This window comes from Python bivittatus, unplaced genomic scaffold, assembly GCF_059951505.1.
Source record: "Python bivittatus isolate LINGU-HERP-01145 unplaced genomic scaffold, Pbiv_v1 ctg000480_np1212, whole genome shotgun sequence".
NCBI classification, from domain to species: domain Eukaryota; kingdom Metazoa; phylum Chordata; class Lepidosauria; order Squamata; family Pythonidae; genus Python; species Python bivittatus.
The window spans coordinates 70,253,724-70,273,533 of NW_028277075.1; the positions used below are offsets into that span (position 1 = coordinate 70,253,724).

At 38.2% G+C, this 19,810-nt stretch overlaps 1 protein-coding gene across 3 annotated transcripts in view; it reads left to right on the forward strand.

Moving 5' to 3' along the window:
* SLC19A1 (solute carrier family 19 member 1) overlaps nt 1–19,810 on the forward strand; it is a 29,460-nt gene that overhangs the window by 1,977 nt on the left and 7,673 nt on the right. The window contains exons 1-2 of one of the 3 annotated variants that reach the window (XM_088146213.1): nt 8,699–8,836; nt 9,364–9,489. The exons of 1 other annotated variant lie outside the window; for it this stretch is intronic. In XM_088146213.1, coding sequence (XP_088002339.1) covers nt 9,475–9,489 — 15 coding nt within the window. In that variant the 5' untranslated portion in view covers nt 8,699–8,836; nt 9,364–9,474. Of the gene's footprint in view, nt 1–8,516; nt 8,837–9,363; nt 9,490–19,810 lie in introns of those variants that run through there. One more of the 3 variants, XM_088146212.1, reaches the window with a different exon arrangement.

The following is a 19,810-nucleotide window of genomic DNA, read 5'->3' on the forward strand; positions in this document are numbered from 1 at the left end:
ACAGAGTTCATGAACTATAGTTATGGAAGAACGGAAATAATAATAATAAAAAAAACATTTGTTATGGGATTACAGAGAAAAAAACAAATTGAAAGTTAAAAAAAAAAACCCACCAACACTAAGGGATGAATTTCCAGAGGGAGCATGGAGAACGAAACAGATAAAATGAATGTCTTGTATGTGATGGGCAAGCAATTTTTATTTATTTAATCAATTTCAGGGACATATGCAGGGGTGGGGTCTCAGAAAAGTCAAGGTGGTAGCTGTGTGCAGTTGGTACCTGGTCCTATTTTATGTGTATCATGCGTATGACACATGTAAAAAAGGGGTGGGCTTTGATCATGTGGTTGTAGCTATCATATTGACTTTTTTTACATCCTTCTGCAGATACCCTTGAGCAATATGCTGGCTCAATCACAGAAGCAACTCTAGGTGCTTTACACATTAGAATTAAAAACAAAATCATAATAATCAAACTTGCAATCAAAGAGACAGTAATAAAACCCTGACAATGCTTCAGGGAAAGGAGAAACAAAACTGAATTGTAATCATAAGATCCAGTCCACTCACTACCCAGAAATAGATCATACCCCACCCTCCTTCAGGGATTACATGGACATTGAGTTTTGGCTGGTGCCAGAGAGAAGTCTTGTTCCCTTGTGCCCACCAACTGTGCTTCTGATGCTGGGGAGTCATGTTCAGTTGGTAGAATCATCTGGAAGAAGATGGCCTCTGAGAAGAATGGCTTGTGTTTTGAATGGGGCCAGTAACAAACTGGCATTCAGAACAGCTCGTATAAGATGGGTCTTGTGTGCTCTCGAAATAAAACTTCATACATTAAGTACATCAAGCCTGGGTAACAGCCATAGTGACTGCCAGAATACTGGTGCCTTAGAATTGCCCTGCTTGATTGTTAGAAAAATGTAATCTGCATGGATTACAAGTGAAAGGTTTTTTTAAAAAACCCTTTATTTTAGGAAGTACTGTTGTTTTGTTTTCTTTAGGAATCTATTTTCAGAGTGCATTGCATTATTGGGAGTTAGTGGCTCAGTTAACATTGAGAGTTAAAAGTTCAGTTGGGAGTTAATGGTTCAGTTATCAAATTAGGTGATATGTTCTTAAAGAGTTTCCTGATATATTCTTCTTTGTTCTGAGTCTCCATGTGCTTGTGTGTGTATATGTGCGGAGAGTGACCAAGCACCTTCAAGTCATATACACAAAACACTCATTATTTTAATTTCACTGCAATATAGAGTTCTTCATTTAACTTAGAAAATCATCATCAGATAAGATTCAGATTTACCCATACCGCAGAACAGATCTATCAAAATCGATGGAACTAACGTCATGAAAATTTCAGGCCTATTGATTCCAGTAGGACACTATCAAGTACAACTAAGTCTGGTTCTAAGTCTTTAAAAAATAGCCTATAGGTTATTTGGGTGCTGAAGCTGAAAGCCTTCTATTAGGAATGACTGGAAAAATGATTAAACAATGAATTTCTGAACTTTCAATTAAAAAAAAAAGTATTGGGAAGTTCAAAGGGATTTCTGTATAGAGAAAGTTAATCTGTTTGGGAAAAAAATTAATTTAGCTATTAACAATTTTTATTTCCTTGTGTTAGTTTTAATGCCAGTTTTAATGGCTATTGAAGGAGACCAATTGTATGTCCTCTAATGAAAAGTGTCTTAACAAGATTAATAGCATAGCTGGGAGCATATTTGCTCAGGTTTATAAGTACATTGAGTTTGTTTAACCCAAGGAGGCTAGCATAGGATTTCAGGCTAAGACTAAAATCCTGTACATGTTTACCTTGGCATCAGGCCCCATTTAACTCAATTACTGATGAGTAACATAGAGTCTCCTTCAAGTCAAGTAAAGTCTCCTTGAAGTAAAGTCTCCTTCAAGTGCGGGTGATTTCATAGAAGTGAGGTCTCTGTAGCTTTATTGGAAACAGTCTGGAAGTGGTTTCTCATTGACTCTGCTGGGATGTTTTTTAGACTTCTCAGTGTAGCCTATAGCCCCGCTATTTCCTGGTGGTTCCTTATCCAAGTATTAAGCAAGCCTAACTTTGCTTAGCTCTGTGAGCCAAAATCTAGTTGGGCATTTATTACAAAAAATTATTAATAAGATAGCATAGATCATATGGTGTTGATATCTTCTCTCACATATGAAATTACTATTCTGTACCCATTTTGTGTTTTTCTTGAGCATGTGATACAAGTTTCTACTCAGGTAGAAACTATTATAGTACAGTTAAACTACATAAAAACCTGCATGTGATTTATTCAATTTGGTGTACAGGTAGTCCTCGAGTTATGACGGCAGTTGGGCCTGGAATTTCCATCGCTAAGCAATGTGTTGTAAAGCTTGATGTCACATGACCACATCTTTTAGTGATGGCAATCTTGGCACTCCCCATTGTTGTCATTAACCAAATCCCGCCAGTCGTTAGCTGAGGACCTGTCCCAAAGTCGTGTGGCTCTGGGGCTGCAAGAAGACCCCAAGCCACAGCGTAGTGCAAAGTCGCAGCCACCCTGGGAAGCTACTGCAGCTGCACCAGCTCAGCCCAGGCGCCCCCACCGCTCTGCACTCCACGGCCCCTGCTCACCTGCACTGCGCTACCTCAGCTGATGTCCACCATCTTCTTGCTCCCACTGCTGACCAAGCATGCCCGGCCTAGCCCTTCATGAGGCAGCTGCTGGTCGTGCAAGGCCTTCTTCTCCAGGTCTTGTGAGGAAACCGCTGCATGTGACCTCAGGAAGAAAGTCTCATACAGCCAGGCCAGGCGTGCTTGGTTAGCAGCAGGAGCAAGAAGAGAGTGAAGGTCAGCTGGGGTGGCAGAGTGCAGGGGACCAAAAGGGCAGAGATGGGGTGACCCTAACCCAAATCTTTTTGATTAAAAGATGAAATGTCGTCAGAGACATGCCATCTAATCAGCGTTTTGCTTATAAAACATAAGATAAGAATGGCTTAAGTGCAGAGTGCATTTATGAGAACAAAAGTAATGGATAGTAAAGACTTAATTAGCATCAGACTGCTGACCATAAAACAGAACATACTTGAATCAAAATAAAGGTCTGTTTTCAAGATGAAGGTGACTATTGACTTGGAGAATGACTTAATGTACTTCTACCCTGTGCAGTTAAGCAGGTCTGAACTTTGCTCTGAGGTAGTCACCTGTAACGTTCATGTGTGCTCTTTTGAGACCCTTTTCAATATAGTAATTTTATTAAAAATTACAATTAAAAAGATAAAAACTAATATAAACTGAAAGAAATAAAAGAATAAAAAATAGAAAGTGCAGAAAAGAAAAAAACAGAAAAGAAAGAAATAAGAATATAGTAAAGAAAAAGAAAATAAATATTTAAAGAAATAACTTCCCCCTTCATCACAAATATAAACAATTTTAGTAACATCACTTTCTCTTAAAATACAACAAAAGACCTCTTCTTTCCATATCCCATCTCTTATTTATAAGCAAGTCCTAATCAGCAAAAATCTATTAAGGGCTACCAGAGATAACAACATACCTATTTTAACCTTGATCAAATAAACCAACTTTATATTCTTTCCTTGTACTTTTAAGGATCTTGATCTTTAATCCTTTCAAATAATGTCCTAGAACTTGATTTCCATTTTTTATTTGTCCCTTCTCACAAAATTCTTCAAACTTTAGCAAGCCTCTTTTGTAAATCCAATATAGGAAAATTATCCAGATCACTCTTTTGGTTTGTTATTTGTATATCCCTTTTAATTACTAAGACATCAGCCAGTTTCATTTGTATGTCCAGTGTAGCATTTTTTTCCCATATCATTCTTGTAGCCTGTCATTTTCAAGTCCACTTTCAGATCAGTCTCAGTCTTGTCCAGTAAAACTTGTTCCTCTTTCATAGTATCAACACAGCCTATAATGGCAGACACTCTTAAAATTAACTTCTGGGTCCACTGTTCAAAAATATCCTTCAGTAAAATATTTTGCTCCATTCTATATTAGTAAGTCAAATTTAAGTGTTCTTCTCCTTTAATTGTAATTTTTAGTTCCTTCTGGTTCCCTTTAATGTCCAACCTTCAAAATCTCATCATGTTTTTTTTTTTTAAGAGAATTCAAAACAAAAAGCATTTTCCCACAGGAAGGATTCTTATGATTAATTCCAAAATCTTATTTCAAATCCACTTGGACCCTTAGTCCATTTGTAATTTTCCAAAATCAAGATTCTAATCACCCTTTTGCTGCTTATTCCATAACATAAAAAAAAATTTTTTTTAAGTCATTCAACTTGTATTTAAAAATTCTTTCACTAAGGGTTGAAGGAAACTCACCTGGTGCTGTAAAACTTGTCAATCCAAAGGTTTCTAATAGCTGAAAAGCAGTTAACAGGCAATTTCCAAAAGTGATTAGAAAAGGAAGTATGTGAATCCAGTGTCCTTTTGAAAGGTGCCGACTGCAGTTTGAGCAAAGATGTCTATTTCCTTGTCTCCTAAAGCTCTAAACCCACTGGAGACCTCTGTCTGGTGGTCTCCTTGCGAGGAGCAACTGTATGGAACACTTGTGGGTAATCTCAAGTCCTTTCCTTGTCTGGAGAGGAATTAAGAAAAGCCGATCTACTTGCCAGCTCTTCATTCTGCCAGTTGTTGGCTTCACTTTTAGTGGATCCATCTTCAGTTTGCCATTTCTTCCCGTTAAGTCCCTGTTTTGAGACCTTTTGAGGAGAAATAAACTGAGAAAGCAATAATTAATTGACTTGTTAAATCTACACTGCAACGTTTCTTTTTAAACGGTGCTTTAGCTAAATACAGTTTTTATATAGCAGTAATGTGAGAAAAATCTAACTTCTCTGGATTTCAGAATTTCAGGAGGTGGCATCTGATGGCTTCTTTTTCTTGTGGCTTTTTAGGTTTGACTTGCTAGGATTTGGTGTGGGGCTGCTAATATACGTGAAGGGTGGGGGAGCTTTTTGAGTATGTAAAGCTTTGTTGATTCTTTGGCTCTTGAGCATATTATATAGATCTTGTAAGAGATGTATAATGGATTCAGTTATTCAGTCTCCATAACTTGGGGAGAGGCTGGAGAAGACTGGTTGAGTGGATCCTAGAATGACAGAAACTCTTTGTGAAGTCATAAACACTCTTCTACCATTGTAGTCAAAAGCAGTCTTTTAGGACATAGATACAGGTAGTCCTCAACTTGAGACCACAATAGGGACCTGAAAATTCATCGTTAGATGGTGCGGTCATTAAGCGAGGCATCATGTGACTCCACCTGATTTTATGACATTTTTTGCAGCTGTTGTTAAGCGAATCACCGTGGTTGTTAAGTGAATTATGTGGTTCCCCACTGATTTTGCTTGTCAGAAGCTAGCTGGGAAGGTTGCAAATAGTGATCATGTGACCTCAGGATGCTGCAACCATCATAAATACATGCCGGTTGCCAAGCACCCAAATTTTGATCACATGACCACAGGGACACTGTGATGGTTGTAAGTGCAGGGACCAGTCGTAAGTCACTTTTTTCAGCACCATTGTAACTTTGAACGGTCACTAAGTGAATGGTAGTAAAGCGAGGACTGCCTATAGGGGTATCAGAGGAGGCTTTAAAGATAGGGAGCGGAGGGAGGTAAAACAAATGTATTAGTACAGTAATTGCTTTCCAGAGATCTCCATGTGTTTCGTACTTCATGGTTCTTCCTCAAGGGGTATGTTAAGAAGTCTGTGTCCATATTAAGGAGATGGTAATAACTGAGAATAGCTTTTCTGTAATGGGTAAAACCTGAACAGGACCCAAAATAGAGGAACTATGAAACAAATGTAGTTCAGTCTGGGTAAGGTTGAAGGTGGGATCCAATTAGAATATTGATGTCAACTCATATATTTGATCATTTCCCCAATAACTATGCTGTCCCTATGCTGGGGCAACAGCATTTTAGTAAATCTGTGTGGCAGTCATCTGCCCTGCCTTTTCTTCATCTGTGTGTGTAGTGTAGTTGTCTCTGCAGTTGTTGAACCATAACAGCAGCAGATTGATAGCATCAGCTCTGCAATGAAGGGCCATTTTTGATATATACAACTGAGTGCTGTAGAGTGGTTTAAATAGTGAGTTTGGTGAGTTGTTTTCCTGTTGGAGGAATTATAATTGCCTTACCACATTCCATAACACCAAAACACATTCCATAACACCGAAACAGAGGGGATTATGAAAGCGGGCAGACAGTAAGAAAGGGTGTACGTTGGAGTTAGTTATCTCACTTCTGCCAGCCAGTACATTACATTACATTTTAAATCTATGTCACCATATTGTCAAAAACAGGGAAGGTGAATATTGGGCTGCAGTCCTGTACCCATTAATCTATTGGTAAGCCTCTTTGAGCTCAACTTGGCTTATTTCTGAATAGGCATGGATAAGATGTACGGCTACCCTTGATGATTTGTTAAATGAAAGGGTTTGTGTATAGAACTCTGAGACAGTATCAGATAAACCTCCCTTCTATTTTCTATTTTCCAGTCTTTTTTTTTCCCCCCATTTTAGTTGCAAATAAATTCTGCTGCTTGTGACAGTAGGGTTTTTTCCTCTTTATATAGCTTAAGTCTAAAGTCCTTGAAACTTTATTAAGACCAACTGATATGTAATAATTGCAAGCTTTTGGGGTTCCTGTAGTAATAATTAAAAACTGGACTGTGTGTGTGATTTTGACTATTCAAACCATTCTTGCAACATGTACCAGACTATTTCCCTACTAGTCACTTGCAATGTCATCATGGTGTCAACCAGCCATTGTTGAAATGATAGAAAGCCTATCCTTGCTGTTATTTTGGGACAGTGATAAATGAATAACTCTAGAAAAGTGTTTCTTAAAGTGCGGTCTGAGGACTTTTAGGGGCCCTCCAAGACCATCTCAGGGGTCCACAAAATCAAAATTATTTGCCAGATATTGAAGATATCTGCAAACATTTAAAACAATGTCACTCTTCTCATTATTATTTTTAATTTGTTAAAAAAACAGGTTTTTTCATGAAAAATATTTTATTTATGTTAATACCTAATTGGTTTAATAAGGTTATTTTTACATGATTCAATAAATATTCTGGGAATGTGTCAATTGTTAATATGGTATATATTGATCCAGGGGTCCTCCATAATTTTTAGAAGTGGGAAGGGGTCCTGAGAGCAAAAGGTTTAAGAAACACCCATCTAGAAGATGCTGTAAATTGCTAGTGGGAAAATGCACTCAGCCTTACATGTTCAAAACATTGCAGTTGCCAGTGCAAATCTTAGGAAAGTAGAAAGCTGTCTTTTATTGAGTTAAAGCATTGGTCCATATCACTCAGTGATGTTTATCCAATCCTCTCTTGCAGTGTTTCTCAATCTTGGCAGCTTGCAGATGTGTGGACTACAACTCCCAGAATTCCCCAGCCAGCAAGACTGGCTGGGGAATTCTGGGAGTTGTAGTCCACAAATCTTCAAGCTGCCAAGGTTGAGAAACACTGCTCTCTTGTCTTTAACAGAAACTGGGACTTTCTCCTTGACCATTGAGCAACTATTTTCTTGGCAGGCTCCTTGTCCTGGTTGCTACTGAGAGCTTCTTTGTAGCCATATGATGTAGTTGAAAGTTCCAGTTCAGCTCAAAAGACAGCTTTGTGAACAGCACATTACAACATCCTAACTAGAATATGATTCAGCTGAGATAAAACTGAGTGAATAAGGAATAAGAAATGAAATTCTTCCTAATAACAAATGTTCACAGCTGGTAGCACCAGCTGACCTTCTCTGGGCTTGGAAATTAGGCAGAATCAGGCTTGAGGAATACAGGTGGGAGACTACCAGGATATCCCAATAGTGTAAGCTAGACAGGGAAATAAAACCAAAACAAAACCATACCAGAAGAAGCCAATGGAGAAACATTTCTGTATTATCAAGAAAAGTGTGTGGACATGAACATTAAGCCACAAGACATCAGGGTTGACTTGAAGGGGACTTTTTAAATTGCTAATTAGTACAATTCTATTAGCAGAAGTTTGTATAACAGAGTGGCTATAGTGCTGAGTTTATGTGTAATTCAACTCACTCCTCCACTATGATGGACCCTGTATGCTCTTAGGTTTTCGACCTCATAGTCTATCCTACAGAGTTGTTGTGAAGTGAAAGTGTAGTAGCTGAAGAAATGATATTAGTATTAGTTACTATTTATAAAGACAATAGTCCAGCTGAATAAACTATGTTGCACCACAGTGTTCCATGTTTCTTTATTTTGGTTCCCTTATTCCCCCCCCACTCCCCCCCCCCCCATATATATTCCCTGATCTGACTGACCTGAAACATTCCATTGCATTGGTCACTGGTATCAAGTAAATATTTGATAGGCCATAGAAGACATTTATGGGAGCTGAGTACAATTTTGTTCTTAGGAAATGTTATTGCAAAGTCAACACATTCCTGGCAAGATGAAGGTAGGGATTAGTTTGTGATGTTCTCACCAGGAAATTTCCTGGGGTGCCACATTCTTTCCTTTTTTTTACAGACATACCAGTGAGGCATACCTCTGCATGTTGGAGTTTGTACACAGCAGCTGAAAGAGAAGCTGAACCAAGAATAGATCCAGCATTGTGGCCTTCACTGAAAAGAATCCATTCTTTTTCAAAGTGGTCAAGGTACCAGGGAGCTATGTCTGAAGAGGCTGAAAAAATAGAAAAACAGCCCCCTGACCCTCCACCAGACCCACGCTGGAAGTTCCTTGTTGCCTACCTCTGTTTCTACGGCTTCATGAGCCAGATTAGACCTGGAGAGAGCTTCATCACACCCTACCTGTTGGGAACTGAGAAGAATTTCACAAAGGAAGAGGTGAGGCCATCTGACAGATTAGCATACAAGGGACAGATTAGTTGCAGTGGGCTGAAGAATGCACTGAAATGTGGGTTGTTGAGTGGTCTCGTAGAAGATTGTCTGAGCAGCAGTAGTTTTGGGAAAATGCTATGAATGGGCCTATTAATGGTACAATGGAGGGGAAAAGAAGGATGATCTGGTCCCTTAAATGCAGCAGTGCATGGCAGGACTACTACACGGAATAAAAAATTCTTCTTTCTTCCTCTTTATTTGACTCTTGGATCATGGGCTCAGGGAGTGAAGAGGGATGATTGGGTTAGGAACAAACAGACCTACTCAGACCTTCTTTTGTGACCAAAGGCTTGCATGAGGGCTAAGATGAAAAGAGGATTCCACAGAGTCTAAGTTAGCTTGCTTCTGAGTTAAAGTAGCAAACATGTGGGCATGCTTGCATTCTGCTCCAACATATTAATGCAGTAATGGAAATTACTGAAACTTATTTCAGAATAGTAAAGCAGTAGGATAATCTGTTTTTTTTTTTTCAGTTATAATAAAACTGAAAGGAGTCTCAGCCTGAACATACCTGCTGCCTGTTGTTCTGGTGATTTGAAGTGCAGACTTAAAATTTAACTTTTGAGTCAGCAAATAGTTTGGGAATGCAAACTAGCAAGGTAAACGCCTTAACTGATTGCTCTGAGTGAACTCCTACAACCATTTACCACATTCTGGCTCCCTCCAGATGGGTTGAATACGGTTCTCATCATTCCTAGCCAACATGACTATGTTTGGAGTTCTGGTGCAATGCATCTGGAGGACACTTTGGGAAGGCTGTGCTTCATGATAAGATCTTTGTTGTGGTGGTATCATATGGCATACTATAGAACCCTTTAAAAAATCCAAAATAAACCCTTGTGGTAAGGTTTTCCTCTCCTTTTTATGTTATTTTGTCCTTCTCCTTTGGACTGTCTCCTCACCCCCATTCTCCTCAGGTTTCATTTACTGCTACTGTTGGAACCTATTTACTTTTTTGGTAGAAGGGAACCCATGATTATTCTATAGTAATCTCTGCCTCATTTAATATCTAGTGCCAGTTATAGGTGGTGATGGACTTTTCAAGGCCACTGTGAATTAGGCAGTTTGGAGTCCTCCTAAATTTAGTGAAATCAATTAACTTCTTCAGCTTGATGGGGCTGGGTTCGTACCACACCAAACTGTGATATTGACTCTCTGTTGATGAGCTGATGGAAGCCTGAAGCTTGAGTGTCCCATTGTTGTCTTTATCGAATGAATGGTTATTCCCACCTGCTCCTATGGATTGAGTAAAGTAGAGGTGGCCAAAGGCCACATTTAACATTTTTGTAGGCTACATCATATACACTACACTACACATTTAGACACTCATGTGTTTTGCACCTCAGAATGGCAGGGCATTGTGCTATCAGCTTTCAGCAATCATTGACAGAGAACCATAACAGGATAACTTTGAGGACCACAACAGAATTGACTGGGGAGGGATGCATACAGTCCTGAAGCTGCAGGTTGCTCCTGCCTGAGTTAAAGGATTTCATCCAGACTAGAGCATTGATTTCTATGTCTTGTTTCCAGTTCTAGTCTTCAGAGTTTGCTCAATCATAGCTTGAATCTTTAAAAGAAATTGTAAATTGGTTTGCCTGAAATCAGGACATGTCCAAGGTCTGTGAACAACAGCATGCTCTCTCATGATTTGGTGTGACATTAGCTCCAAGCCATCTAATTCACGGTGGCCTTGAAAAGTTCTTCACCTTCAAAATCTTAGGGAAGGCACATATTTACTTTTGTCTGGAAATGATTTCTGGGTAGGGACAGGAGGCTTTTTGTTAAATCGGTCCTCACATAACTAAGTGTTCTTTATTGGGGCGCTTCCAGTAAATAAGGACACTGTCTTCCTCCAAGGCCCAGGATAATGGTAGCCAGACCCCCTCCCCCAGCTCTTTTTTTACTCTTTTGGCTTTGACACAATTTCACGGAAAGAGTTCAGCCAGGAAGTAAGTCTCCACGCAGAGGCAGGATTGTGCTGATCTTGCTAAGGTGACTGCTGAGTTACATCAGGCAAGCTTTAAGCTGCTCAGTTATATTACAGCGGATCAGTGTTTGCCAGAAAAGTATTCACAGCATGGTTGCCTGTGAGTATAAGAGAGAAATTTGTGGTGTGGCTCACAGTAGAATGCTGAACATTCATGCTGGCCAATCCAGAATAACGAATCCCATTTAGTCATTGCACAGGGTCTAAACATTTTAAGGTTTGTTTTTTCCATTGATTTTTGTCACTTTGTAAAGGTAAACTGATCGTTACAACCTCTAATGCAGAGTTGGGCAATCTAGGTCCTGCAGCAACCCAAGATCACGCTTTCATAATTTGATAACCAAATTAATTTTAGTGGGCATGATTTTTACCCAGTTGGATGAGGTTGGAGTAGCTTGAAGAGTGGGAGTAACAACATAAGCCTTCTATGAGGCAAAACACTTCTATTCCCATCCTTGAACTCCTTCCCTATTCCCCAATTTGAGTGCACCCAAATATAAATCACTGACCACCAGAATTCCAACTTGGAGCAGTCGTGAGTTAGAAGACTGAATTGCAGCTCCTGCCTGAAATAAATTACCAGTTCCCCACCCCTCCTTACTCTTATTATAAAGGCCTCATGCTGAGAGCCAGTTTGGTCTAGTGGTTAAGGCACCAGGCTAGAAACCAGGAGACTGTGAGTCCTAGTCCTGCCTTAGGCATGAAGCCAGCTGGGAGAATTTGGGCCAGTCACCTTCTCTCAGCCCTAGGAAGCAGGCAGTGGCAAATCACTTCTGAAAACGTCACCGAGAAAACTGCAGAGACTTATCCAGCCAGTTGCTTGATGGCACACAGACACACACAACATGCTGAAATAATTTCATTTGGAAATCATTATAATTGGATAAAGAAACATTTTTTTCTTTGAAATCAAGGAATATTGGTTCAGCATCCTAATTCATAGAATTAAATGCCCCTTTGCAATTTCAGTAGTTTGAAATTATCTTTCTTCTTTTTTTTTCTTCCTTAAAAATGCTAAATAGCAGATGATTCATGGGAGCTTAAGACTCTGATTTTTGATGCAGTAACATACTATATTGTTCCAATTATTTTTAAATAGAAAGTTGAGTGTAAATATTCTTATAGAAGTATAACCATATCTAAGAAATGATGATGATGCTGGTAACCTCCCAGTTTTTTTCAAAATAAATAGTCTAAATATAGATTTATGTTTATTTTCAGGTCATTGTCCTAAGAATTAGTTGATCAATCCCTCAAATAGCCAACATAGTACTGGTTTGTTTCATGCTTAAAAAAACATGGTTTAAAACACCTAATCTTCTATGGATTTCCCTGTTTACTAGTTTTAAAGAACCAAAAGCTTAGAATGAGGAGCTACCCAGAAAAAAAAGATGGAATCTTGCAATGGCCATGTTGAGGTGACTGTGACCTGCCGCTCTGGTTTCATTAAGTTTATATTTTAACACTTGATCTCCCTTTAGTAATGAGCAAGGTCTGTTTTCTCTCTCATCCCTTGCAGAGGTCTCTCTGGAACATTGGCAGCTCTTGTCGTTTTTGACAAAAACAATCACATGGGTATCTGTCCACAAACACTTTGTCCTGCCTTACTGCTGTGCTCTTTGCAAGAGTCAAAGCTCAACATCCCAGGTTATCAATTAAGTGCATGGCAATTTCTTTGCATGCTGAGAGCAGGTGTATATGTGTGTTTGGGGTGGGGGTGGGGGTGGGGGAGAATCACTCCTGAATTATGGAAACCTCTTTGCTTATTTAATGCTCCATGTCATAATGGGTGGAAAGTTGTGAAGTAGAACTTTCACCCTAATCTCTCCAGTTGCTGAAGTTTGCTGGGCAGACTACAAAGTTACTTAAAAATATGAAAAACTAAAGAACAGCTGTTCCCCTGGCATATTGTGGATACTGAAATTAATAAACTAGCTGCAAAAATTCTTGGATAAGAGAAATGTGCTGGCCTGACACTAAAAAGCTATCAGTGTGAATGTCTCAATAGGTAAGCGACAGGGCAAAACATTTTCAGATGGCATTACAAGAGATGACTCGAAGCTGAATAAGATGCTAAAGGTTGGAAACAGGGTTTTAACCAATCTCATGATGGGCAGTGTTTTCAGGGTGAAGGACTGCAGCAAGTATTTCTGAAGAGCCTGAGAACCACAGTGGGCAGAGTTACAGCTATTGGTGGGGCTGATGTATTCTCTGTATTTTGCCTGGATTTGTGGGGGACAGTTGGAGAGGGCATTCCTAACTAAATTTAAGCCTAAATTCTAGGATTTGCACTATAGTTTTTGCATGTTTTTTATCTCGGCGGCAGCAAATCATGTCACTGATTTTCAGCAGCTGTGGCTCAAAGAGGCTCTAGGCCAGCAAATCAATCAATCAATCAATCAATCAATCAATCAGCCCCTGGAGCTCAGGTTGTCCATCCCTGATCTTAAAGTATAGATGCATAAGTCCAGAGATAGAGGCATCATATATTGTGCATCCACTCCATTTATAAACTGTGTGCTCAGCTCCTTTTGCTAAAACATCCCAAACTCCTTGACCAGAATAAATGGCTCAAGTTGACAAATGTCCTTTGAGGATAGAAGAGGGAGGAATGGATGAACTACCAAATGCCAAATCCTAGTGATCTCATGCTAACAGGGCTGATATAATGGCACACATGTTTCCTCTGATCTATGGCATATCCTGCCCTCCTACGTTCTTTTTCTCCCTTCTCTTCTATAACATCAGTGATGGAAAAGTAGTGATAGCAGAGATCTATTATACTGCTCCTTCTATAGGCAGAGGCTTTTGAATGCTGATCCCAGCTTCAAGGCTGATTTCCCTTCCATAGAAAAGGAGAGAAAGTTGCAACATCAAAGGTCTTGTACCATAACATTGTCTCCTGAAGCTGTATCCTTAATAACATAGACTGCTAGGAGAGGAAGAATGGCTCCTTATTTATAGACTGAGGTTACCCCACTCTATTATCTCTCCCATATTCTCCCTAATCTTAGTCTCCTTCTGATTCTGATCCTTTTTCTGTTTGATATCTTGCTTTTATTCTCCTGATCACCTACCAACTCAGGCTGGTATAGTCATTTTTCAGGCCTCTAGGTTGAATAAGACAGACTGCTTAGGAGTTCCATGATGGAAAAAACTGAAATACATTTGTATGTTTGAAAAGTAAATGCATTCTGGGAAAGCCCTTCAATCTAGAAGTCCTTTTGGGTCTACATATATCAACTTTATGGAATTAAGTGAGCAGATACCAGATGCCCCTGTAACTCAGTTCCATCTGCTAAAAAAAGATATGTCTGTCAGGATTTCAGAATTTTCTAAAATTTAGTGGAATGAATCTTAGAAAGATCAAAATATTTTACTTAAAATAAATACTTGGGTGGGAGGTGTTAACTTTTAGACCAGTTTGAGTTAGGGAGAAGGAATTATTCATCCTTCCTTAAGTATATTCTTATATACTATTCTTCCCCCTAAAGTATGCCGAATGGTTGGACTTCACCTCCTCAAATTTCAAGGAAGCATGCTTGGAACTGAAGTGAAATAAATCTGGAAGATACCAGGCTGGGGAGTGTTATGGACTTCTATTTAAAAAAAAAAAATGACAGGGTGGTCAGGACAAACATCTCTTGAATCAAAATCTTTGGAATTCTTGTCAGTGAAAGTGAATTTAACCTCCTTTGTACTTTCACTCTGCTGTTTATGGGAGATTTGGGTGGCCGGGTGGGTCAGCAGTACAAGGTAGCTCAGTTTGGCCAAAGTTCAGAGTCTTCTGCTGTTCATTTTCTGTGGACAGGTCAAGTTCCAATCTAAAATAACTGTAAGAAGCTTAACCAACCTCCTTGGCAAACAATACACATGGATTCCAACCAGAGGTGAGATCCACAAGTGACTGTTGGAAAAACTAAGGGGGTCTATTACACCAAACATTGCTTCCCCTGAACCAGCTCTCATTAATACACCTTCCTGGTATTTGTCCTTCGTTGATGTCCTCAGTGCACTGCAAGATGATCCTAAAAACTAGTGCTGTGAAATAATGATTCTGTGCCCAATAAATAAAGGAAGCCAATAGGTAAAGAGAAACGTTCATTCAGCAACAGTATTTTGATATAATTCTATTGAACACATTTTAAACAGGATAAAAATAATGCATATGTTAGAAAAGAAACAAAGAAAATAAGAAAAAATAGTGAATAAATAAGAAAATAGAAATAGAAATAGAAATAGGAAGGAAGGAAGGAAGGAAGGAAGGAAGGAAGGAAGGAAGGAAGGAAGGAAGGAAGGAAGGTTGTAAAGGAGCGGCTTCCAATCTTTTTGACAGCAGTTATAAATGCATTTATATTTTACCCTTTTTCTCTAAAGTTACATCACAATTTCCTTTTTTCTATAAGCTACCCTTTCTAATATTCAAACCCATAAACCATAAGTTCATTTTTATCTTTTTTCAGCAAAAAGTCCATAAGGGATTTCCAGTCACTGATAAATGTAGTTGTTAATCTTTCTCTAATCAAACAAGTTAATTTTGCCATCTCTGCTAATTCTGTCATCTTTACCAACCATTCCTCTGTTGTGGGTATTTCAGAGTCTTTCCATTTTTTGCGCATATAATAAAGAGTCTTGCAGCAGTAATCATATATAAAAATCATCTTCCATGGCTCTTTTCTAATTGACTGTCCATGAATCCCAGCAAGAAAAAGTTCTGGTTTCAGTTGAATGTTGATTTTTAAGGTTCTTTGTATCATTATATGTATTTGAACCCAGAAATTTCTGGCTTTTTTACACTGGGCATGATAAAATCCACCAGCCATGGTGGAGGGCGGAGCTGGCGTCGCGGCGGTACGGCGGGCGATCCTGGGCTCCCAGGATCGCAGCCGATATCTCCCCCCCCGGATGGTCCCGATGGACCTAAGCCGTCCCGTAGAGACGGTGATTGCAAAGGGCGCGTCCTGCGGATCTCAGGGACACCGCAAGTCCCAGATTGATCCCAGGAGAAGCTCTTGAAGCCGGCGGAGGAGAGGCAGCCATTTAATGACTGCGAAAGCCGGGACAGCTCCAAAGGAAGAAGAAGGAGAGGGGTGTCAACCGGGTGAGATGGACCTTTACTATTCAACTATTCTTAGAGAACACCTTAAGTAACAAAGAGATTTTTAAAAGTGAAGAAAAGTGGATTAAGCGGCGAGATTGAGCCTTATGAAAAAAAAGGGGGGAAAAATCTTTGTTTTTTAACTTTCCCTTTTTAGTGGAATTAGCAAGATGTTTTTCTTTTAAAAAAATATATTTTTAACTGGACTGGCTTTTTCTTTTCAATACTCAATAATCTTTTATCTCAAGCTTCTTTTTTGATTAAGATTTTTTTTATTGTTATAAGAAACCTATATTTTTTGTTTTGGAAATGGGGAAAGTGGAGTTAAGAGAAAGTAAATGAAAGAAAGTTGCACTGCCATCTAGAGGCTTGATATAGTGTTTTTTTTTTCATTGTGACGTATACTCAAGGACTTTGGGCTTTCTAAAAAGATAGTGGGATGTGCATGTTTATACAGGTGCCATCCAAATAACTATAAATAAGAAAGCGGAGTTGAAAGCGATTTTGAAAATATTCAAGATGGAAAGTTTGAGTTAGTCACAAGAGCCTTGTTTAGTGGCAGTAGCTCTTCTTTCTGGTAGAAGCTTTGCTTTGCTCTCTATTCCCCCCCAGTTGGACTTTTAAAGAGACCTAGCCTTTCCCCTCCTCTTCTTTTTTTTTATATTTTTTTTTTATTTATATTGGCAAGAACAAAGATAAAGAATCCTTTGACTTAATGAAGGTCTATACAAGGGGTTTGATAATAGACTATACGAGAAACACAATGCAGAAAAAGATTTTTAAACTATTGAGGATGACTATAAAAAACTGGAAGAAGAGCTCCAGAAATTCCCGCAAGAAAAAAAAAAAAAGACATCAAAGCTAAAATGGACTTAATTAAACATAAAACGGGATCAATGGAAAAGGAAGAAATAGCACAAGAAATCAGAAACACTAAACAGAACTATTTTGAGGCTTATAAACTGAGAATCAAAAAGGGTTAATCAATTGATAAATGAAGAGGGACAGACTTGTTCTTGGTAATGAGGGTGAGAAAAAGATTATACAAGATTATAATGGAAAATTGTACTAAGAGAATACTTAAAAAGAAGAAGTAAAACAATATTGAAAGAAACTACTCCAGATGCCTAAAGGAAAAAACGAGGGGAATACAGCAATGATGGAACTGACAGAAGCTTCAAAAAGCAGAATGTTTGAAAGGACATTTATTATTGCTTTCTCTTATCCAATAATATAGAAAAAGGAATAAACAGCTAGATATTTGGGGATATTGAATGAAAAGGGTGAACTTAAAACTATGCAAGCGTTTGAATAAGGTATAAAACTGAGATATATAGTAAAGAATTGTATTTGATTGTAAATGTTTTAAGATATTAGACTAAAATTCATACATGTTTGGACATAGTAACATATAGATTTTAAACTAGAGATATTCTTGTTGAAACATGTAGTGAAGAATGAAGTATGTTTTGATAGTGGTTAGAACTGTAACTTTTAAGAATTGGAAGAATGAAAAAGTACCTATGCAGGAGGAAGTTATTGAAAATTATGGAATGTGCAGAGATGAGTTAAATTGATATTTGAAATTAGAGTAAGAAGATAAGCAATTTTATATGACACGGGATTTGTTTTATTAATGGTTGGTTGAGAAAATATAGTAATGTAATGGACTAGGAAATTTTATAATAGAAATTTGATATTAATTACTATATATATATACATATATAATCGATGGATAAAAATGTATTACTAATCCTATAATGAAAGCTAAAATTTCTTGTAATAAATGATTTTATAGACTAGCTACAAATGATTAATAATTGATAATTGATAAGTATACAAGTATATTTTGAATAGATGATATGAGAATTTATATAAATGAGTGAAGATTATGAAAGGGGCACCAATGATTTGGTAACTGGTTGACACACGGTATAAAATGGAAGATGTTTTTTTTTATGCCTTTGTATGTTCTTGTTTGTTTATGTATGTTTTGTGTTTGTTGTAAAGAATAAAAAATTTTATTTAAAAAAAAAAATCCACCAGCCATGGTAAAATCAGCAACGGTCATAGGATCCATCCCATAGGAGCAGATACCAGCATTGGAATGGTTGCGATACTTACAAACATGCATAGCCCAATGTGCCCGTTTCTCATTGCTTTAATGCGTGCTTTTGCCTCATATGATTAAACGTTACCTTTTTGCACAAAGGGACTTTATGGTGCTGACTGGTCAGATAAAATCATACATTTAGGGAGATAGAAGCAAGACATTACCTATTATGGCTCTGTGAATTGTAGTATTAGTGTGAACTAGATGTAGAAAACTAGAAGCAAAACACTGAATGTCTTCATTTAGAAAGAACCCTTTCTTAATTTGAGATAAAAAATAATGTTTCTTGCACTGGTAGAATATTGCCAGTCCCACTCAAGAGTGACGAAAGATTGGCTTTAAGCAAGACAAAAGTTCAAGCACGACCTGAGCATGTGAGTTTGGGCCCTGAAATCCGTAAGCATGAGGCAGTAGAGTTCAAGGTTCATTACTTGAATACATTGCTGTGCATGAGTAAAGTCTCTGGTTCAGACCCTCTCATCCCCTGGTGGGACTGTGAAAAATTCCAGTCTGAAATCCCAGAGAATTATTACCAGCCAACTATGTGAACCAGTGGTCTGGTTTGGTATAAAGCAGGTTTCAGTTTTCCTATACACTGTATTTCCATGAACTAGTGTTTTTTTTTACAAATAATTGTCTTCAACATGGGAGCAGGGTTTTAAATTTGTTGAAAATACAGTCATGTGAAAAAGTAAGAATACCCCATGTAATTTTTTTTCTTTTTTAACATATGGGGACATATCAATATTTTATCTTCATTCAAACACTATATATAGATAAAGGTGCTGCAATTGAACAACAACAACAACAACAAACTCTGAATAAATGACTTTGCAATCATTTCTTCAACCCAGAAATAACGGATATGCCATTTCCTTCTGTGGAAAAAATGAGTATACCCTAAGCTCTAATACCTGGTATTGCCTCGTCTGTCCAGAGCATATTGTTCCAGAAGTCCTGGTCTTTGCCTAGGTATTCATGAGCAAACTTTAGTCTTGCCCTCATATTCTTTCTGGACAACAAAAGTTTCCTCCTGGCACACATCCCATAGAGATCTAATGTGTACACCTTCTTTCTAATGGTAGACTCATGCACTTTGACATCAGTAGCGGCAAGAGCTACAGGCTTCTTTCAGCATCTTGCATTCTACTCTCGGGCTGAATTTGCTGGGACAGCCTGGCCTGGGCAAGTTGACAGTTAGAAATCTTCTCCACTTGTAGATGATCTTCTAAAAAGTGGAATGATTGATGTCTAATTGTTTGGCAGTCTTTTAAAATCCCTTCCCAGACTCATAGGCATACATAACTCTCTTTCTGAAGGCCTCAGAGAGCTTTTTTGATCTAGGCATGGTAACACCACACAGTTCAATGACAAAGAACAAATCAAACTAAATGTCTGACATTTCAATAAGATAGGTTCTTCCCAGATCTTCTCCAATGATGTTTTAATCATCTATACCAGATTCTAATTTTAGGTATTTGAGATGGTGATAAATACAGGGGTGTGCTCACTTTTTCCACTGTGAAATTTGCATTTATGTGTATTCAAATTACACAATGTTGATGCATGATATTTGTTGATGGAGGCAGAGAACTTTTTACAGTCAGATCTTCTTTTGAGGAGTTACCTTAAATTCAGGGAAATTGGGTTAATTATGCTTGTGGCATTCCTCTCACTTATCATTGACATCTGTGAAGAATTGGGGGGTTGGGCTGAAGA